Consider the following 23,746-nt stretch of genomic DNA (forward strand, 5'->3'; position numbering starts at 1 on the left):
TTTACCTTTCTTGAAGCATAGATGTCGAAAAATGGTTTGTTTCGAACACTGAATGGTTCCTGTGCTTTGTCGATGAGACCATTTTTCATCTTTTCATGTCGTGGAAATATAATCTCTTTCTCTATACATGCAAGTCGAACGTTAAAATCACAGTCTCCAACAGGCTGTCCCTGCCAAGTTACAAAAATCGGTATTAAAATCAAACACCAAATTATTTAACAGTCTAATTTTTCCTTACACGATATTTAGAATCATACAGATACATAAAAATATTATCAAATAACTACATGTTTTTGCCAAATACTTGGTTTTCAAGCATTTGTCTTGGGCTGCAAGAGGTTTAATCAAATCAAAGTTCATAGAAAGATAAAAACCTACCATAGATATTCAAACATATACGAGTTAAATATCTAAATACCTTTAAAAGTAAGCAAAATAATTTAAATATTCCCAAATTATAGCTTTGGATATAGCAGCTACATACTTTTCCACATAGTTTTCCTCGGAAATCATTTAGCCCATTTTGTTCATAATACTTTAAATGACAATGCAACAATGTGATTTACACAGTTAAGCAAACTCACTGCTTTAAATGTACTATATTAATGCCTTGAAAGAAGCATTAATTACATAAATGTTCACTTTCTGTCACAGAAAAGAGAAAAATACAGCTGCAGTTGGAAAATGTGCCAATAAACAGTGGCTGCAAAAACCTGCAAGATACGTGATGGCTTGGTCCCAAAAAGGTAGTAAAAGCCCTTCTCTAGATCTCAGTAGTGTACTCTCACCTTTCAAGACCTGAAATAAAACAGCAGCTTTACCTTGCTCTTTATACATTTGGTGCGTTGCATCAGATCAGTATGAGCATTCAAAATGCGCATTTGTCAGATTAATAAATGCCCATAATGGAATTTATTATATTTTGAGGATTAGATAGTGAGGAGAACATACCGCAGATACCTCTAAGAGAAAATAAGCAACTGGCAACTTATGAATTCTAAAGTTAGTTTCAATCAGACACGCTACTTTCATAGCAATAAAGCACAAAACACCTAGATTTGCATACAAGCATAATACAGCACTGGAACTTATTTACATGAGATCATCCCTCATTTTGCCACCCCATTCACACACAAAAAAATAATTTTCAAAAACCATCCCTTTCACAGTCCACAGAGAATAAGCTCCCAGAGCTTTGGCTTCCAAACTAGAATTTTTCAAAAGTTGAAAGCAATGAGCACAGGACACTGGGAAGACATGGGACTCTAATCATCAACGGCAGCAGTACGGAGGAGCAGGAGAACCAGCAACCAGATATTTCCTGTACTAAACACAGCTAGAAGAGAAATGGAAAGAGAATCTAAAAGGAAAAAAAGCCCGGCTCTAACGTGCAAAGAGAATCAGAAGTGGTCAATCTGAAAGAATGCAAAGGAAATCAATGACATCTTGATGATGTATACAACAGTAAGAGATAGAATGAGTAGTATCTGAATAGATACCTTAATTAGGAGAAAAATGGAATGCCATTTTTAGACCAACATGAGTTTAATCAAGTTCCTCCCAAACTCATCCTGGTCTTTCACCAGAAACTTCTGTATTTCACGCTCATTAAGTTTCTCTTACATTTCTTTCCTAGCATTAGATCCTTGCTACATCTCTATCAAAAGTCCTCAATTGCTCCTTGCAACAACTTTAAGAACTATGCATCGCCCCCACACCACATGTAATTCACAACCACCTTCTTACAGGACTCAGCTTCAATCTCTAGGAGAGGCAGCACAGCCACCATCACCTGGGGGCGAAGGACATTTTGCACAAAGCCAGTGAAACATGGGTGAAACGTCTCCTCATCTCTGCTCTTTGATCCACGATTGTGAAGAAGAAAGCTGGCTGTTAACTTTGCCTTCACCACTGCTTTACTTTCATATAGTAAAGAGCCATTCAAATGAATGGAAAACTAGAGCATGGGAAAATCCGAGAGGCAAGAAAGCAGCTCGCTCTTTATTCATTCATTGCAGAACACGGCTGCACGATGCACAGATTTTTTTAAGGGCCATACATCAAAATTCTGCAAAATCGTTCTTTCTTTCTTTCTTCCCTGTGTACACCATACTCAAGAACTCATCTAGACAGTGATTGAGCTTGTCCTGTTTTTTATATCGAATCAAAACACAAAAAACACATCTTGACCTCTGTAACAAGTGGCTGAAGAACCGATGGAAGAATTCTTTCCTAGGAAATGTGTATACACATTGTTTATTATTTCAATGAACACCATAAACTGTTCTCTAGGTAAGTTTCAGCAAGATCTGGTGCACAAGCTCTCTCCTCCCTACAGTAGCTTTTCCACTCAGCCACGTTTTATGAGTAGGTCTGAAAGAGCAAATGAACTAATTAATGTTTCAAATATTTGAGCTTCCAATAAGCAGTAAAGTTATTTAGAGACCTTCTTTACAACGCTTCATTAAAAAAATGCTTTCGCATAGTGACTTAAATTTATTTCAATCCCTTAATAGTTAAATTAAAATCTGACGACTTCATATGCACCATAAACCAGCTGAATCACTTTCTTTCCCTTTACATAATCCTTTCACTTCTCACATCTACTCGGAACTAATTATTTCCTGCAGCTCTGCCAATCATATATTTTTATTTCAAAGCTTGTTAAGCAGAAGGGTATATTACCACTAGGTTCCATCATCTAAAGGTCAGAGCTGGGCTGACATAAAATTATATGAGATGGGAAAACACAGATAATGCTGCCGAGCAACTTCTTCATCAGTCAAGTAAACTCAGAAGTCAAGGAATTTTTCATCCTCCCCAAAGCACAGGACATTATCAATAAGAAAATTAACATAACATTGAATTTATATCCAGGACATACTGAATAAAAGCAATATTGAAGGAAGAGGAGTTTTTGTTATTAGACACTTGCTATAATTACAAAAAATGTTGCTAATATACAACGTATTTATCCTAGAAAAGTGTTGCTAATACACAACATATTTATCCCAGACAGATCCAAAACCTTCAAGCGGTAAAATCCAAGCTTTTAGCAAATAAGTAGGAGGGTAACGTCGGCTGCAATAAATAATTCACAGACCTTGACAAAAACAGGAAGAGATTATTTAGTATATAAACCACACATTTAGAAGTTGTCCAAAACCAAGACATTGATGCGTGTATAATCTAAACCCAGGCAACAAATACTAGTATGTTTTTAGGCAACAGAGATGGTTTTTTAATTTAAGCATTCAGATGTTTGAGATTTTATTTCGATACGCAAGTTTTTACTTGTCTGAGAAGGATGAAGGCCACCACTGCCTAACAGCAGTTACTGGAGCGCATTAGAAAATAATTTCTGTTCTAGACATTTTTAACCTAAAATAAATTCGTCAGCAAAGGATAAACCAAAAGTACCATGTGTTTCCTATCCATGCTAGAAAGTTACACTTCCTCCTCACAGTTATTAAAAGTAAGCAAAATTTTGTTTAGGCAAGCCTCAAGAGAGGAGCCATCCGTTGGATCAACAGCTCTTCCTTGGGCAGCTGAATCCCCTTCACCTGTTGAAACTGTGCGTTGCACCAAGAGGTCACAGCATGAAGTGGGCTTAGAACAGATGTGACATTTTAAAATATTGTTTTGATTTTAAACACAATCCTCAAACGTAAAATGAGATCTCTACAGAACTTTGAAATCCACCCAGGATTGAACATTTCTAAATTTAAACTTACAGTATTTCAAGTCAACTTCCCAATAGAAGCCATACACAATTAAATCACAGAACCCAGCGTTCCACAAAAGAAATACATGTTTAAAAATACTGAAAAACAGGGTCTGCAGCTTGTTTAATATCCATTGTATATTAGCTTCCAATATTCCATAATTGGAAGGCAATTAATTTGCTGTAAGGAGCTAAAAAAAATATAAAAGAACAAAAAAAAACCTCCACAGTCCCAAGAACATTCCTCCAGATGGGTGCTGACAGACTGGATTTGGTCAATCCTCAGGCCATTCCCCTCCTGTAGCTCCTGCCCACACTCAGTTCACAGAGACCTCTGTGTTGAAGTCACAACCCCATGCTGATACGGCTACAAGGGCTGGTAACTCAAATCCCAGGTCATTAAATACAGGAAGACAGCAGGAATAGCTGAGACGGGTGTAAGAGGGTAACAGGATTTCCAAGAGGGTAATGGGATTTCTGCTGCACACCCAGTCACAGAATCATAGAATGGTTTTGGTTGGAAGGGACCTTAAAGATCATCAAGTTCCAACCCCCTGCCCTGGGCAGGGACACCTCCCACTAGACCAGGTTGCTCAAAGCCTCATCCAGCCTGGTCTCGTCTCAGTCCCCTCTTTCTCCGCAAGAAGAAAGGTACCCCTGGAGAGCCGCCATCACCCTCCGGGTTTAAGCCTTCTTTCCCCTGTCGCCAAGGTTGACCTTGTGGCTACAGCTCAGGAAATTCGGTGAGACTTACATGGAAAGTCCTTTACCTAGATGGATGCAGCACAAATAACAAAAAGGGGTACGTAGGTGCTAAATCCCAGAAAAGTACTTTCTCTTAGAATTTGATGCTTATCTGGCTTTTTCCCAATGCAGCTACAGTAAAAAGAAAACTAATGCCTGGGCCTGTGTATACAGCTGATAACTGGCTCGGGCCAGGATAAACTGAGAATATTTATTCTCTCCCTCCGTGAGATATGGTTTGAAGTCTACCTGCCAGCAAAGCGCGCTCCATTTGCTTCCCCAGAGCAGTAACGTAGACATGAATAATTCAGCACATACACGCAGATACGTTCCACGCACGTCTTCACTTATTGAGCCATAGCGGAACACATGTCACAACTGTCTTAGCTTTAATGATTTTGAGAGAAGAATAAAAAATAAGCTCAGGCTGATATTCTACCCTGTGGTTAACATTATTAGTGACAATTCAAGGCACCCGCAGCTGACATCTGCATCTCCAACGAAAGCCCATTATTAGTTCTCCCATCTTCTGAAGACCATGCAGTCTAATATTTTGCATTTTATATTAATGGTCTGGCACATATTTCTTCTCACTGCGGTTTTATAGATGCTGCTATCTTTTTGATAGACATAGCTTTTATATAAAACCAATCTGAAGGTGCCGTTTCATTCTGCAAATAAGATTACTATTATATTCAATCACTGAAGGTATTTTAACTGCTGATGAAGCTTTCTTTTTAAAACAGGATTAAAAGTAAAGTATTAGAGAAATGAACAAATTTCTAGAATTACAACTAAGTTTTTCATTTCTAAAAGGCAAGACAAATATTATAATCTGAAAATACATTATAAATTTTTTTTCTAACTTTTATCACACAAATATTCAAAACGGATATAGTAACGGCAGGGAATTTAGCAGTTTCAAAATAGTTTCTAAAATTTATCTTGCTACCAATGAGGTACAGCATGTGAAATACTGTTTCAATTGTAACAATTCAACCAACGTGCTGCAGGAACATAATTACTATTTATATGTTGTCAACTTATACAATAGAGCATTGCTTTGATTTATCACAGAAAGAAAATGGTTTGGGAAACCAGACCTATTAAAAAGATTGCTTAAGACACGTCTTAAATTATTTGTATTTCCTTTAAAAGAAATCACTGAAAACAAATTCAAATATGCATGAATCAACAAAGGAAAGAAGTCTGTAGCCCATGCATAAACATCAAGGCCTAACAGAACATACAAATATAGCTCCACACTTTTATTTTATTAGCAAACATAACTTGAACGAAACAGCAGGACTGTCAAAACTGTGACTAAACAGATATCTAAGATCAAAACAGGAAAAGTAGATTGTACTACAAACATTGCTCCCTTCCTCACTCTTCTCCTCCTTGGATTGCTCAAAACAGAGTACAAATAGTACAAATTCAAGATAAAAGCCACAAAAGCTTACAACGACAAGCGGATGGTAAGTTTGCTTCACCAGTGTAAAGGTAACATATATAAGGCAGAATATTAACGATCAGTTGAAATGACTGAATTACAGTTCTCACCATCTACGTTGTGCGATAAAGAGGCAGATTTATGGAAACAGGGATCTACCACGGACAAACACCTAAGTCCTCTCTTTTGAAAACAAAGCTCCCGTCAGGCACCAAACGCTTAGTAGTTGCTATTTTGGGAGCACAGACAACTCAGTCCAATTCATTGTTTGATTGCATGTACAGTGGCTTCATTTAGGATCTTTATAATCCTTATAAATCCTCCTGAGCCTTCAAAAACAGAACTCAATAAGGGGATTTTACTGCATCGAAATGATTAAAACCAAAAGGAATTATGTTCCGTCTAGACTGGCTGCCTCCCCTCAAGTAATCTGAGGAATAGGTGAACTTCCCATTTTTAATTACAGAAGTAAAAGTCATAATTCTAATAACTCACGACTATAAAACAGATTTGCCATCATCATCATTGGATATTTACACACAAAAAGATTGCATTTGGTTCTCACGGGGGAATAGAAATTTAAATACTTTATTTTGCAGTAAATTTAGGTTTTTTGCAAAGTAAAAGATCGAACACAGGGTTTTACTGCTTCTGTTTTTCTCCAATTATTTTTCCTAGTGCTGTTGTTGTGCATCTTACGGAGGCATTACCACCTTAATAGCAAAATACTGGATGGTCCAGCCAATATTTTCACCTTCTGCTTCTACTCTCCTCACACTCTCTTCCTTTCTACCAGCCATTGACCGTGACTCTTCGTACGAGTAGTCAGTGCCGGGTTTTTACAGGGCTGTCTTTACGATAAAGAATTATCACTCCAGAGAATTAAAGAACCGTGGGAAAATTTCTACATCTTAAAGACATTATTCAAGGCATTTCATACTTGAAAAGACTGTGGCACTGATTTTTTTAGTATATAAATCACTTCATAGTATTTAAAATAAGACTGCCTATTACAGTAATTATAAAGTCTCCTACAAAGTAGAAAAGAGGAAAAAAAAAAAGTAGCAATAATCAGCACTGATTCACAAATACTATCTTAGAAAAGGAACCCCCTACCTAAACCATGATAGAACCTTTCCTAAAGTTTAGGATCTGCTTGTAACAGATTTTATATTCCTAAAGACTTACAAAAGATCTATAACTTCAGTACACAATCTGTCTTTAACATATCTAGTTCATCATATGCATGCTTAGCTTATGAGTGAAAAAATACTGATAAACTACTATTATACTCATTTCAAAAGAAAAGTGGCATTTCTCTTCATATTTCTTTTAAGTAAGAGAAATATTCTCTAAAGGATAACAATATGGCCTTCACATTCTCTCCTGGACCAAGACATGCCATGGAAATGAAAATATTACAGAGGTCCTGCTTTCACCTTCATAAAACACATCCTGAATTATATAGTTATTTTAGATTTGGTACCTCCTTCTGATTACAATGATTATTTTTTTCCTTTAGTTCTTTTTCCCTAGAAACAGGAAAAAGATGGGAAGGCAAGAGACAGAGAAAGCTGAAAATATGAAATTTTATGAAACGGCTAGATTAATTCTAGAAAAGAAGGAATTAAAACTAATTTAGGAAAATAAGACATGAGAACATTTGAACACACTCCCACTGCTTCCATATGATATCCCTCCAACCATCCTCTATTTTGCCTATAGTTTTTCCTATTTTGAAATATACTGGACAAAAAAAGCCCTGTGTCAGACTTCATTCCCAATACTTAGGAAACTCGACATGATAACGCAACTGGAAAACCTGCCCCACTGTAAAGTTTTTCACACCTTCCACTTCAGTTGTGATCACTGCCAGAGCTGAGTACTTGCCTGAGACAGAAGTTGGGTTTAACTTCACTTGGCAGTTCCTATGAGAATGACTGTTAAAAACTGAGGGATACAGTTTTTCTATTTAATTATATGTTACAGCTCCTAGCACAACAAGAAGATAAACAAATATTGCAAATAAAAAGTGATGTTTTTTAAGGCTAAAAATGTGAGAGGTGGAAAACTGTTTAATAAAAATACTGAGAAAAACTTTTTAAAAAGACCTTCTAAGAACAAAAAAAATGATTTATTATCATGGCAACTTCTAAAGCTGCTCTTGGAGAACTACTCGTCCCCGTATCTCTCTCCCAGGAGCAATACTTTGTGCCTCTTCCCCTGACAATTACACTAGCGATAATCTGCCATTCAAAAAGGTTCTTGTGAGACATGCTTCACGTCAAGGTATGGAAACACTTACCTATGGGGAATAAAACAAGACACGACAAAAGTTAATACACTGCCTTCGCATTTATATAATATTCCATTAAGGATTCTTTATTTTGGCAAACGTGGAAAACAAACGACCTTCACTACGATCCACAGTGCCCCCTGGGCTGGGGAAAGGAGGATCTAACTGAAAGATGCAAGGGAAAGGAAGAAATCAGATGTATTTTTCACAACCGGCAAGTAAAACAGTCAACCTTCAAACTAACTACAATGCAAAAGAATGCTCCCCAACAACAAGCTGCTTATTAGGTAAAAAACCCCATAAAATTAAGAACATGAAATATGATATCCTGGTCAGTATGTACTAGTTATCACTCTTCAGCAATAATTTACTTTTTGTAGGCATCACAGCAAAAGAGAGTTTTGAAAAGAGAGATGCAAAAATGCAGAAGAAAGCTACTTTTCAGTTGCATATGCCCTTTACTCAAGCACAAGGAGCAACAGAGAAGAAAACACAAATTATCTCCTTGGAATTTTACAAAATAGGTAAGGAGATTTGCAAATTTTGCTGCTCAGATATACGTCAGGTTTTCAATGCTGAATAAAAGATGATCAAGAGGGAAAGGAAATAAGGCAGGAAAGCCAGTTGTCTTTTTCAAAGTCTAAGATGCGTTTCTGTCCATCCATCTCCGCAGACCCAAAAGCTTCCGCCACACCACTCCCTAAGCTCTCCTGCCCACCATTTGTTCCCTCCCAAATCTGTAATGCTACTCTATTCATACAGCCTGAAGAACACCAACACATACTACCGGGCCAAGTTGTTCCTGCTCTCAGTAACCTGCATTATATAAATGGGAGGAGGAGGAGGAAGCAGCAACTCTATCAGCTGTGTAACCCCACAAACTCAAACAAGAGACGTGGGAACAGCGGAGAGGCTCTGGAATTAAGGTGTCAGAGCAGCACAGCTACAAGCAATCTCAATGCATCTCTCCCAGTGCAACACCAGAAAGCAAAGCCAGAAACAAGTGAGTAGATGTTCTGTATTTCATGTACTCGACACCTCTTAACCATGATAGAATGAAGTTATATATACAGATTTTGAGAACATAACACACAGTAAGAGCACTGTTACAAACATTTGGGCGCTTATTAGCTATGTCTCATCAAGGAGGAATAGAAAGGATGTAAGAGTAAATACATGCACCACATCCTCATTTCCCTGGGCACTATTAGAATCATAGAATGGTTCAGGTTGGAAGGGACCTTAAAGATGATCTAGTTCCAACCCTCCTGCCATGGGCAGGGACACCTCCCACCAGACCGGGTTGCTCAAAGCCCCATCCAGCCTGGCCTTGGACACCTCCAGGGATGGGGCATCCACAGCTTCTCTGGGCAACCTGTTCCAGTGTCTCACCACCCTCACAGGAAAGAATTTCTTCCTAATATCTAATCTAAACCTCCCCTCTTTCAGTTTAAATCTGTTACACCTCATCCCATCGCTACATTCCCCAATTAGTAACAAAAGCATTTAAATCTGTATTTTGAGGTGCTACCTTTTGAGAAATCTCAGAATTAAGAGTGGAAGGGTCACTGGCAGCCAGAGGCGTTTGTAAACAGAAAAGATGCAATTAAACGCTTGCAATCTCTGGATTGTGCCCTCGAAATTTTCACGGTACATTTTTAAGATAAGGTTAACAGGCTAATAAATGAGAGACAGCATGTACTGTGAGCTTTACATCACTTTAAAATGTGGTTTGTAATGGGAAAGTCAGACGCGGTAATATTTTACAGGGATTTAAAACAAAAAAATTTCATGCATGAATTCAATGAGCACATTGGCTGTGGGCAGGATTTATGACCAGCAGATCTGTTTACCATGACAAATTTTATCTAATAGCTACAGCATTGTTACGCATAATGACAACCAAAGAAATCTTGATCTTGACTTAATTTAATGCACAGAGTATTAGGAAATTTAATCAAAATTCTCTCTCTTCTATTCTTACCATTGCAATCTGGTCTCATGAAAACTTGGCTAGAGTTTAAAAATTTAAAGGCTGGGGTTAGAAAGGAAAAGGAAAGCACTATTCATTTCAGCATCTTTGCTAAGAATGCATTAATTAGACCCTACATTATGCCAGTGTTGCTTTTTATTACTTAACTATGGAAAAGAATAGTTGCTTAAATTTAGTGTCTGCACATCTACATGCAGCTAATGAATCTAAGAGAAAGCTTCTCAAAACAAGGTTTCTCAGGAAGAGCTGTCTCAAACATGATTGGAAAATGAAGACATGTTTTTGTGGATTGTGTCTGATGAACAAGGATTTGGATTTACTTGTATTTGCTTCTGGGACTGCTAATTATCCTATTGACAGCTTCCTCTGTTAGACTAGAATTACCCACCAAATTTGAACCTTTTATTCACTATTCAGGTAAAAGAGGTAATGCCATACTGTTACAGTTATTATAATAATGAACTCAGCTACACACAGACACAAATCAGGAAGCCACAAAGTAACAGGCATCGCAGGGATTTAGCTCTGTACTCATTAAGACTAAACTCTGTAAAGAATTAGCCTTTTATGTTCAGAGGAATATGAAAAATCCAGATCTCGTGTGCAGAGCACACATGCAACCAGTGACATAAATGTGGACAAAAAAAACCCTCAGATAGAATTTTAAAAGCCAACTATTACAGGAGCTTGACCCCTACAAATCAATGGGCCTTGAAAATATCCATCCGAGGGCATTAAGAGACCCGGCAGACATCAATTCTGGGCTATCTTGTCTAGACTGTGCTTTCACCAAGAAAGGTTGGACTAGATGATCCTTGAGGTCCCTTCCAACCTGATACTCTATGATTCCACGATTCTATGAAATAAATACAGATATGTTGAAATAATGGAAGCAAGTGAATAATTTCTCATTTTTCAATGAGAAAAAGATTCTTCTTAGAAAAAAACCCACCCATTTAGTTTGTAAGAAAAGAAAAACTGTGTTACAATTGATTTCTACTTCTAGAGACATTTCACATGCCAAACACAACTTGACAGGATAATGACATCTGTCCCATATTGGTGACGCCATCTCCATAGATAAGCAGAAGTGGCATACTGGTTTTGACACTTCTTGGATCTTCCTTTACTCCCTGTAACAGAATTCTTCTGTATGTCATGATATATTACTATTTTTTATTCCACCTTATTTCCTCTCTTCTTTTCAATATAAGGAGCCTTCTTTTCTTCTGCCCTAAGACCCTAAAGGCATATTAATATCAGAATACCTGGCAATTCACAGAACAGCACTTTCTGAACTTCAGAGAGGAGAGCCCCAAGTCCGTGAACTACAAGACGCTCTGGGTACATCTACACTCGTCAACCAACACAGCAAAGGCCTCATCTCTACCCCTGAGGCCACCAGCTGTGTGACCACATTCACACTCTTGTTCTCCAAAGGAGGATGACGACATCTCAGAACGCCTGCTGAAAATGGTCCCTGAGCAATGTCAAACTGTTCTTGAGAATTGCTCAAGAGCACTGTAGCCAGCCAGGGCCAAAACTGTGCCAGGGACCATTTTAACCACTTAAAAAGAGGACAAAGTTTTAGCAGCAGGACCCCACACCTTGCAAAGTTTTATTTATTAGAATAGGTGTTTGCAGTCTCTCAGACGGGCTTTGAGAGTTGATTTTACATACTCTGAGTTGCTCGTTATAGAAAGAACCAAGCAAAGCAGAAAAGAAAAAGCAGGGATTGCTCTGGGATTCCTCAAAGAGTTGAGGTTGAAAGGCGGGCTTATTTCTCTAGCATATAACTTCCCTTCTATGCATTTGATTTTAGCATGTGGGATGAAAGCAGTGACACAGCTATGTCAGATTTTGAGTTGCTATTAGTAATAACCAGCATCATGATTCAGTCTGAAGATGACAACAAAAATGATCTTTCTTAATCTCCCAAAGAATCATTTGTTTTTCCTGACACAGGCAGCTCTTGTAACACAATGGGATGTGTTACCACCAGCTTCTAGAAACGAGCTGTCACAGAAACAGTGATTAAAAAAGAAATAAAGTCAAAGGGTTCCATCAACAACCCTGAAGACTGACTTTTGCAGCAGTTATAAGGAATAAGCATCAGAATTCAATACAAAATTTATCATGGAAAGAGAGAGCCAAGATAGGTTATTTCCATGCTTTCCCTAAGAACTCCAGTCTCTCCCAAATCACTGAAACTCAATTTTTATTTTCCATTCCTCCTAAGACTTTTGCAGTGTAGACATCTAGAGCCAAATACACACTACATATTTCAATCAGTCTATTCTCTAAGTTTCCTTTGGTTCTTTTGAGAAGGCTGTTGTAGTTTATTCCTGATATAGCACAGCAAAATTGAAAAGCTAAGTAACAATAAGCCTCACTGATAACAATGCGGATCAAAATTTGTAAAAGGCAGGTCTTTGCCCACTCACTTTCTCTCATTTTTCTCCCTTATTATTTTCTTATTATTTTGCCCACAGCAGCTGTGGCTGCCCCATCCCTGGAGGTGTTCGGGACCAGGCTGAATGGGGCTTTGAGCAACCTGGTCTGGTGGGAGGTGTCCCTGTCCATGGCAGGGGGTTGGAACTTGATGATCTTTAAGGTCGCTTCCAACTCTAACCATTCTATGATTCTTTCATTTGTTTCTATAGCCTCTACTTACTGTCAAGTTTGTGTTACCATTCTCTCCTGATGAACACATCACCCTTGTTTAAGGAGACTTCCTTACCTCCCCTGGTTCATGTTCAGGTGAAATCCTGACTAAGTCTGAAGAAAGAACCCATGATGTGCTGAGACACTCAGCTCCATGATTCCATGATGTTCTCCCAAAATCATAGCATTGTACATAAAATGAAAACCGTTACTTTTACTCCCAGCTGATGTGTTACAAGCAGACTGCTGCTCCTCTTAAATCTCAAATTGACATTGGTCTCTAAAACACTTAACTTTTTAAATGCCAGAGATGCCAGGGACAAATTGAACACAACTATTTATAGTTTGGGATCTTTTGGTTTTTAGGCTGAAAATTTAAGCATACAGCTTTAAGAGTAAACGTGCTCTCACAATTTCTGCTCATAAAAGGCAACAGTCATGGGATTTAGTTAACCTAGACACAGAGAAGCCAGGATAAGCTTTTTGGGCTTCATTTAGGTATCCGTCTTCAGTCCTGCATGTCCCCTTGTTAAAAGCCAGAGAAATATGGCATAGAACAGACATAAGGTCACCCTGTCTCAATTGCTACACTTCCAAACACAAATTTTAACCCCCTAAAACCAAGATAATGAAGAACTATAAATAAATACAAGAATGGAGTACACTGCAGTTTTGAAGCACGACAATAATGCTGGCCAAATCACAGAATGAGTTATGAAATTCTCAGAATTTATGAATTATGAATTCTCAGAAATACACTGAGAATAGTTCAAAGTGATATTGTGGTAAATGACATATGGACATTTTTAATTATTATGACATTACTTTGCTGTGATTTAAAATTAAATTCCATGATTTTTCTGTATATATGTTAACAGCTTTCACCGTACTATTTACAGTCATCGTGAGAGGCACAAGTTGACATATATCTTACTATAAATACATGGTGTGTTCTGAAAAAGTATATATTACCTTATTTTAGTACTAGCTTCTGTATTTTTGCGTTAGTGCTGGTCATCCTAACACACAAATTCTCAGCAGTATTAACAGTGCACATAAGTCTTTGGGACTCAATGGGGAATTTGTGAATGCAGTATTTCATAGAATCATAGAACGGTTCGAGTTGGAAGGGACCTTAAAGACGATCTAGTTCCAACCCCCCTGCCATGGGCAAGGACATCTCCCACTAGAGCAGGTTGCTCAAAGCCCCATCCAGCCTGGTCTTGAACACTTCCAGGGATGGGGCATCCACAGCTTCTCTGGGCAACCTGTTCCAGTGTCTCACCACCCCCACAGTAAAGAATTTCTTCCTGATATCTAACGTAAATCTTCTCTCTTTCAGCTTAAAGCCATTGTCCCTCATCTTATCACTATTTCAGAAGGAATATTCCAACAAAGTCAGAAAACTTTGTAATGTTCAGTTAGAATGGGATGGACGCTGCACAAGCAAAGCAGGTTGAGCATTTGAGAATGAAGTCAGCTGAAAATATCTCTAGTTCCCTAGACCTGACTAAAAAATGAGGTTTGCCTGGGCACAGGTGTTCATATACGGGCTTTGTATCCGCATGTCCCCAGCTGCAATGTCACGTCTCTAACAGCAGAGCACACTGAGCCACTGTGGAGGGCGAGACAGGGGACAAGGGACATGCTGGAAATGTTGTAACTCACCCGATGGACAGTGAGTACAGTAACTCCACCCTTCACCTTCAGAAGACACAACTACTTTCAAGATCAACAGGGGCGATGTTGAATTCCAGAGCACCTCCCGTAGCTGTCTGTCAAGTTGTTTGGGGTATTTTTTGGGAGTGGGGGGATTATTTGTTTTGGGGGGATGGGAGAATGTTCTGTTTTTCAACAGGACTGATGGTTTGTGTAATTATTTGATTTGAAGCTCTGCAAGGAAAATTTACACAAATCTAACTTATGCAACTAAAAAGCAGCTTATCCTTTCTTGCCAGTTACACAAGTTTTCAATACATTTACCTCTCTTGGTGATAAAATTCTGTTGATCACTTCTTGCCAAGCCAAACATCCTCGGGTGCCCATTTTTGTAATTAAGCTTCTAAAATTAACCTAAAAACCACTGTGATTTTTAATCTTTGCAGTAGGACTGTTGCTAATGACTTCTTGCAGCTGAAGCCCTGCATGTACTCATACTGATAACATTATCTTAATTTGTCCTTGACATTAAAATAGTATTACGTAGTAACTAACTCCTCTCTCTCATTCCCAGTGCATTTAAAACATAAACAAACAAAAAAAAAACCAAACCCCAAACAAGCTCTAATGCATTTACAGCCCTGTTCAAAAGCAGACTCTTCCCAAACTTTAACAATCCTCTGGAAATCCTTTTATGAATTTTCTTGTTTGCCAAATGGGGTTCTTCATGTTAAGTATTTGGTACAATGAGTTTCTACCCCTTCCACCCCAAAAAAATTTTTCATCAAAATAATTATAACTTTTGGAAAGCGTTATTTTACTAACACAGCATATGAATATCCCAAACTGGGGGGAAAAAAGAGACTGTACACTTGAATGGCAGGTTAGACACAAAATGAGAGAAGAGATAAGGAAAGACATGAAGGTAAACAAACGTTGAATCGCAGGTGGAGGAACAAGTAAGAAAATGTAAAGGAAAAATGAGAACCCAGGTGTGGTTTTAGAAGACTATTTTTCAGAAGTCTATAAGGAATTTTTGCTTACTGAAAAGTCCTAACCACAGGAGGGATCCAGGAAACTAACACCTGCTCTTCAGAAAAGGTTAAAGAAAAGATCATCAAGATCACTCTGTCCCAACCAAAACCAGTACATGCTTTTTGTTTTCACAAAATTATTTTAAGAATTGTTTTAAAAAGACATACAAGGTTAAAATGATCCTTCCTGAAGGACATTTTCTCTTCCTTAGACATAACAGAGAAATCATTAGAAAATTTATTTCATCATAAGAGTTAACAAGTAGAACATGTTGTCAAGGTTAGTTCTTCAAATAAGCTCCAGTAGGACACCCTGCCGTAAGACCCCTGGCTAACTTCAAATTCCACATATATCACGACCTTTTGGAGGAAAACCCAAGAAATAAAAAATAAAATCTATAGAAGATAACATACATATATAACATGGTGACGTTCAAACCTTTACCATATTTGAGAGCTGCTTTCAAGAAAAAAAGTTTCTCTTTTTCTTGTGACCACGAAGACTTTAACTGTGGTTGTCAACAAAGCCTTCTCCTTTTCCACGACTGCTACGATATATTTCTTTATTACATATTTGGCCTACAGTCAGTGAAAAGAGGAGAGCTTGCTGTTGAGGACTTTACGGAGGACCAGTTGCCTGGTTTCAAAGAGAAATTTGAGAAGGAGGTAATGGAGCAGCCTAACAAGGAGCACTGGGATGGCTCTGGTAACAAAGACACGACTTACAGGCCAACTTCTCCGTCCCCTCTTGATTTCACTGCCTAAATAGTTCAAACATGCTCTAGAAATGGGAAATCTTCCAACAGTGTTTACCAGACTGTTTCAAACCGCCATCTTTTCTTGAGCAGGTAGAAATAAATCCACATCTATTATAAGGCCGTTTTCAATCTTAATTCTGATGCATTGCTTGTTATCAAGCTACAAAATACCCACACACTTTTGGTGTTCAAATTTACTCTGAAGCTCTTACTTAGACAAATAAGATTAAAATAGAAATGAGAATCAATAACTAATGATAAAAGCAATAAATCCGGAAGTACTTACATTAAACTTAATAATGTCATATATCAAGTACCGAGGGACAACCTGTCCATTAACCTTGTCGATGATCATCTCCTTAAAAGAAAAGAGATAACATTTAGATTTATTTCACGAATACAGAAGAATGTCAACACTTTTATATTTAGTGCATGTACCTGCAAGCGGGATGCAATCAAACACTGGCCACATCTTTATTATCAGAAAGATTTTACAATAGGACAAGATTATAAAATTATTATTATGGTCTTAAATCTCTCCTGAAGCATTCAGTAAGAAGCCAGGAAGCTGTACTAAGGCTCCACATTCTGATCTGCAACATTTATACATCAGTTTCCCCGCAGCTTTCAAAATCACTACGTTTCTTGAGTGAATAATGAGCTTTTAGAAACCGTAGTAAGAACTGCGATCCTAAGTCAACCAAGCACTTTTGGAAATCTTGCCTACAATAAGAATTACAACAGCAAGGAAGTAAAGAACAAGCATTAACATCCATTTTCTATGCTCAGGTTGAATCTTTTCATGTTAACAGCGTCCTAGGAGGCAGCACTGACAACTGCAATTTGCTTGAACGTTGCATTGTGACTAAACAGTAGGGTTTCCTCAAATGGAAATACCACAGATGCTATCTGTATCACATGAAATCAGTCAACTTTCAATATATAAACTGGTAAATCATCTTAAAAATCATCTTGCCAGCTAGAAGAAAGACTATTAACAATCAACATCCAAACACTAAAGTGTTTCCTGAACTTAGTGTTACATACAGAAATATATATATATATATATATATATATACACACATATATATATAAAACATGCGGGTACTTATATCTGTAACTCGGGTTTCCTATGATATGAATTAGACATAGTCTATTAGTTTGATAAAATAATTAAAAATATTTAGTTTCATATAAATTATTCATGACTGAAAATTGTAACAATAGCCAATCGCTAGATCTTTTTCAGAGACAGCTTTGAAATATTCACTTCTCTAAATGCAATCAATCTTCTCCCTAAAAGAAGTTAAAGCTAAAAGTTAGTTGTGTCAGCTAAGGATTTTTTGCTGCCAGTATCAAATTGAAATTCCAAATTCACCCATACAAGATAAAACAATTGGAAATGGTAAAAATATTTCCCTATAACATTACGAAAACAGAATTGTGAGCTCAAGAATTATTCCAAAAGAGAACCTTACGTCAACTTAAATTATTTTGTTTAGTTTGTTTCTTGCCAGGTCAGTAGCATTTTTACGTTTTACAACTTTTTAACTTCTCTTAGAATCCATAACTTCTACAAAGTAAACCCAAACAAGAGTCTCAATGTAAGATTGATTTTCCGTCTGTGCACATACCAAGCTTCTTGAATCTTACCGAGTATTTAACCACATTGGGCTTTGAAAAATAAGCAAGCAGTTGTAAAAACACAGGATTCTTTAAAAGCAAACAAAAAGCTTGAAGCATTTAAAACTAAACTAGAAGACGTGAACCTGTTGTTCTCAAAAGCCATCGGGAACTGTAAGTTGCCCACTTAATCAGGGTCTAGAGAACAAGTCATATGAGGAGAGGCTGAGGGAACTGGGCATGTTTAGTTTGGAGAAGAGGAGGCTGAGGGGAGACCTCATTGCCCTCTACAACTACCTGAAAGGAGGGTGTAGAGAGGTGGGTGTTGGCCTCTTCTCCCAAGGGAATAATGACAGGACCAGAGGAAATGGTCTGAAGTTGCGGCAGGGGAGGATTAGATTAGATATTAGGAAGAATGACTTTACTGAGAGAGTGGTCAGGCACTGGAACAGCCTGCCCAGGGAGGTGGTGGAGTCGCCATCCCTGGAGGTATTTCAGAAACGTGTAGACGTGGCACTTCAGGGCATGCTCTAGTGCCCGAGATTGTTGGGTTGGGTGTTTTGTTTTGTGGTTTTTTTGGTGTTTGTTGGGGGCGTTTTTTGTTCGTTTGTGTGTGTGTGTATGTGTGTGTGTGTGTATGGTTGGACTCGATCTCAAAGGTCCCTTCCAACCATGAGGATTCTGTGATTCTGTAATATTTTGGAATCTCATCTCTTGAGAACACAACACTGAGATGGAGACTGGGCTTTCACAGCGAAAGGCAGCATTCGCAGGTGGTGTGAATGACTTCCTGAAGTGACCTTACACATCTTGCCACACCATTAAAAAAAAATAATTAAAAAATCAATTCCATGAGTGAAAAAATATTCTTTTGTAACATTACAATTTCTTATTCCTAACTCTAAAAAAATCATTTAGTTACAGGTACTGTCAAAAAACATTTGCAAAAAGTCGACATATAAGTGATGTAACAAGATGGTGTTCTGTTCCTCTCCATAATTTAGGTAAGACACGGGTGAGCTATCAAAGGAACAGCAGATGCAACGCTGCAATGCCTTCTTTGACGATAAATTTTATAACTAACTGCCAGAACAGATGGAGTAGGTAAGAGAGAAAGAAGGCAGAAGGCATGATGTTCAAACTTGGAAGACTGTGTAAAGATATAATGCAAAGAAAAAAAAAAAAAAGAAAGAAAAAAGAAAAGGGCAAAAAACCCCACCCAGAATTCCTGATAGGAATCAGGTGAATTGAATAACAAAGTAAAACTGAAACAAAAGAATGCTACCATATTTCTTTACAGTTTCAACAACATTAGCAGGTGAAACAATTTTTTAAAATTAATTTAACTGAACATATATTTAAGGTTTAAGGACTCATTTCCTCAGCATGCATATTCAGAGCCTCAGCTTTGATGCAAAGGGAGCATTTGAATGCAAACCCCTGAAAACATTTCAGGGCTGGTATTACAAGATTTTACACCTAATTTTCAAAATCCGAATCTCTGGATATTCAGTTTAAGAAGAATTATAAAATACAGCCAAGAGGACCAAGAATGATTTTTTTTAAACCTTCTCTAGAATGCTCAGTTTTAACACAATATGAATTTTATAATGAAACTTTTTCTGTACTTCAGACATGTATAAACCTTTTTGAGTCCATTACTGATAAAATCTTTCCTCACATCCTCGCTTCTTTTCTTCCTCCCCAGCCTCTTGTTCCCTTTTCACATCCTGACTGAAATCTCAGCCACCGGAGCAAATAAACAATGGCACAATATGCCTTAGCAGCAGAGATGACAAATTCCTGCGCTGCTCATCTCCATCATGACAACAACATTCACTGCTCCATTAGTTACGCCAATAGAACTGTCACAAGGCAAAAGCTGTAAAGTGATCATACGAATGATTCGGATTAGAAATACTCTAACACATCATTATTTAACGGCCTGATTTCAGAATCTTCCTTGAAATTATGAGAATTGAAAAATGACTCAGGGAGTAAACCTCAAAGGCAAGTTCATAGACTGGGGGGAAAAGGTAGTATTTGAGAAACTGGTCACATCCGAACTCACTCATTCCCATCTGAGTAATAAGCTGATACTATAAGGCTGCATTTAAGCCAGTTTTTAGATAACTAAAAACTTAAACCCAAACCCACTCTCATGACATGATAATAGAACACAAAAGTATCCTCAAGATGCACCTGCACCTTTGCTTTCCCTTTATAGACCCCATGTAGATTTACAGCCACCACAGTGTGTTTTAAAATTACCGCTGCTAGTAAGTATGATCTTTACCACTGGTCCATTAGCTGCTAGTTTAGGTATTATCTTAGCCTGTGGGCTTGCAGAACAAGGTCCAGTGGCCAGTTTCTTCGATGTAATCTGGCAAAACTGTGCTGATATTAATCTCCTTTTCTTAATCTTCTGGTGCTGCAGAGCACCAGTCTTACAGCATATTAGAAACAGCAACTGCGCTAGGAGCTTTTAACTGGACAAATACCAAAAGAACAGCGCTCATGGACTTTTTCTTTCCTTAAATCATGTATCTAGCAAGCAACTTGGACTTAAAATAATCCAAAATTTAATTACAAAGCAAAGGATCTCATTTTACCAGCCACTTGCAGAATGTATTTTTTGCTGAGACAAAGTATGGAATCAGACCTAATCACACATCTATTTGTTCCTATTCCTCCCGTGCCGTGCCTTGCCTTTCCCTTGTCCGTTTACCTTCAACACAATTCTAGCCACTGCTATCTTTCAGGAATGAAAAAGAGTTATTGGGTTTTTTTAGATCGATTTTGCACCAAGTGTCAGCCTTTGCAAACTCAAAAAAGTTATGCCATTTCTGAGAGAGCTCACAAATAAGTGAGGTCTGTACTGATACAAAACTATAAATCAATCTCAATCTCGCTCGTCACTTTTGGAGTCCTTGGCCATCCTAAGTCTTCAAGTGTGACCAATATTTTATATATAAATAAAATATATATAAAATTGTATTAAAATTGTAAGAAGTATTCCAAGCCTAAGAATGCCTCTGCACTATCTGCTCAGCTGTTCCAAAACTAAGCAGAATGCCAAGAAAGTTCCTGAAAATAACTAATAAGTTTTCTTGCACAACAGCCCAAACACTTGAACAAAAACCTATGCATTCATTCAGATAGCAGTACATTTGGCTTCTTAAAGGAATACTTCATATTATACTTGTCACCTGTAGGTAATATTCAAATTGGCTGTAATGAGCTTTGCAGAAAACTTCCTTCCATGCCAGGAGAACAACCACAACTGAAGAGCTGGAGATGAGCACAAGGGTATTATTGCAGGAGATCTTTCATGACCCAGCTGGTCACAGGAAGAACTGTTGGCAAGTAATTTCAGCCGGAAGTGAACCCTAAATGCATATGAAATTCTCAAAGACAACCACATGAAAGGCTTACACCAGAAGCCTTACAGCAAGTTAATAGATCACTGAATGAATGGAAATTGCCTTTATGAAAGTTTTATATATGCTGTCATTCTAAATAAAGTTAGGGGAAATTACCTAATCTTTTGTATTCTTAACCCAAGAAGTTGTTTTGCTGCACGGTATCAGATATCTCTGTTTTGTCTTTCCTTCTTTCTCATAGTTTTTAAGATTACTGTAAAGCAATGCAAATTGAGCCACCTCGTTCTATACGTTAATTCTCAGAGAGAGAAAGCTACTTCAAGGGTAGAAAGTATGAACTACTTCAACCTGTAATTAAGGAATTACCTTCAACAGCCCTTCAGCACTAATTAGCAAAATATGTTAATACAAAAAAGCCAAATTTTTCTTCCTAGGGATTAAAAAAAAAAGAAAGGAATCACGCTTATATCCAGAGTAAAGGAACAGTCATGGAAATTATCACTTGGCACCAACATTAAACAAATATTCAATTGCAAAGTTAAGCTGTTCTGATGCTTCAAATAATAGGCAAATTTCATTCTCAAACCTGTTGAAAGGAACTTCAATTGAAAAGAAAAATATTCCATCAACAGCTTGCCTTTTTTTTTTTTTTTTAAGTGACCATACTTAAATAAATTTAGAAATCTGTACTATGGAAAGTATTTATCCATTGAAAGGTTTTTTTTTTAATCTCAAGGTACTTCATTCGACCAATACTTGTTCATTTAATGTCATTTTGCTTTCTACTTCATGAAAAACTAGGGGTAGGGGAATCACAATAAGACTAATTTATGCCAATATGGTGAAATACTGAAATCCACTGTAACAGTCAAGCTTTTACAAAACAACAAATTAAAGTGAAGTTATAGTTCATGTCCTGGGTAACTGAGAGAACTTCATTTATTCTTAAGAAACTAATCTATAAATCTGGGAAACACAACGCACCAGCTCAGAGCCCCTCTCCCACGCCCCACAGCCACACTTATGCACATGTCTCAATGTATGGGCGTCCCTGTCTTCCACCAGGTACACGTTAGCCACCCTGACTAAATCATCTGCTTTGACCCTCAAAAAAAAAGAGCAGCAGTTTGCTTGAAGAACACCTAGGATTGCACCATACGGACCATTACTTTCTCAAGAACCTCAGAAAGAGCAGGGGGGAAAAAAAAAAAAAATAGTACCAGGCTTTTAATCTCAACAGTATGGAACTTAATGTACATCATTAAGAATACTATTATGTATGTCATTAGGAAGCTGCCTGGCTGAAGAGGCTCCTACCAGACATGACAGCTTGCGCAACGACTTTTGAGCTGACAGCACGGCATTTCTTGCATTACACTCTCAATTTTTCAGTGAAGTAGAGGTGGTGGAAAATATTCCATTATCTCCTCCCCTGTCCCTGAGACAGTACATTGTTCTGTGCAATAATTATCCTCACGGATTCGATTTATACATGCTTCACATGTAAATTTGTGTTCAGTAAGACAGATTGTTCACAGAAGTGACACTTCAAGAGGGATATTGACAACAAAGGCCTGAGAAAGGAAAGAAAGTTAACAATGACAATATGATCTCCCGTATCTGAAAGGTGCATCAGGCTTCAGAAGACCAACATGGAAGATCATCTCAGATATCCAGCACTTCAGCGAGGAAGAGTGACAGCAATGTCGTGATCCTCCATGCAACGTGACAGGCAACTGCGTTCATCTACATTGACAGGTATATAGGATAAGAGCTAATGAAGTTCCTTTGCTCATCTAAAACAGGGAGATCAAAGAAAGGAGTAATCTCTTCTTGAGGCTACCATTCTGAAATGTTTACCAAGAATACTCCAGGCCAGTCTTCAAACAACAAATACAGATGTTTTACAGCTTGTGTCACAACTAGCTTACAAAGTTCGTTAGCAAGTTTACATAACTTAAATTAGCATGATGACTTAGAAATGTTTTAGTCTTAAACAAACGTAACTAAACCATCTCTAAATCACAGTCAATAATTCAGATGAGCTGAAAATAAAGGTGACAGACACAAAGACATCAATTCACAAAAGACTATCAAAATATGATGGAAATTTTATTCGTTTTTAGGAATATTTACATTAGCTGGATTAAATTGACCACGTTTATTGTATCAAAATATAAAGCTGCAAGAGATGAGGTTCTGCATTTATTTCTTTAGATTCTCTTCAAGCATTTTCTCATATTCAGAGAATGTCATCTCAATACCTTGATTTATTTCAAAGACAAACAGCTCCCCCCAGAGTAGTCATCATTGCTATTCTGTAGATAAGAAATGACTTATGAAGTGAGATTCCCACATTCAGCCAGTGACTGCATCTATATTACACCTGAAATCCCATGATTCAGTGATCCAGGC

The 23,746-nt window shown here is 37.6% G+C and overlaps 1 protein-coding gene across 2 annotated transcripts in view; it reads right to left on the bottom strand.

Moving 5' to 3' along the window:
* The window catches only part of RNGTT (RNA guanylyltransferase and 5'-phosphatase), a 174,316-nt gene that overhangs the window by 108,263 nt on the left and 42,307 nt on the right, over positions 1–23,746 (bottom strand). For both annotated transcript variants that reach the window (XM_074150422.1, XM_074150423.1), the window contains exons 10-11: positions 16,612–16,683; positions 6–170 (exon numbers count right to left, since the gene is read on the bottom strand). In XM_074150422.1, coding sequence (XP_074006523.1) covers positions 6–170; positions 16,612–16,683 — 237 coding nt within the window. The remainder of the gene's footprint in view (positions 1–5; positions 171–16,611; positions 16,684–23,746) is intronic.

The sequence above is a fragment of the Numenius arquata genome, chromosome 7 (genome assembly GCF_964106895.1).
Source record: "Numenius arquata chromosome 7, bNumArq3.hap1.1, whole genome shotgun sequence".
Classification (NCBI taxonomy): Eukaryota; Metazoa; Chordata; class Aves; order Charadriiformes; family Scolopacidae; genus Numenius; species Numenius arquata.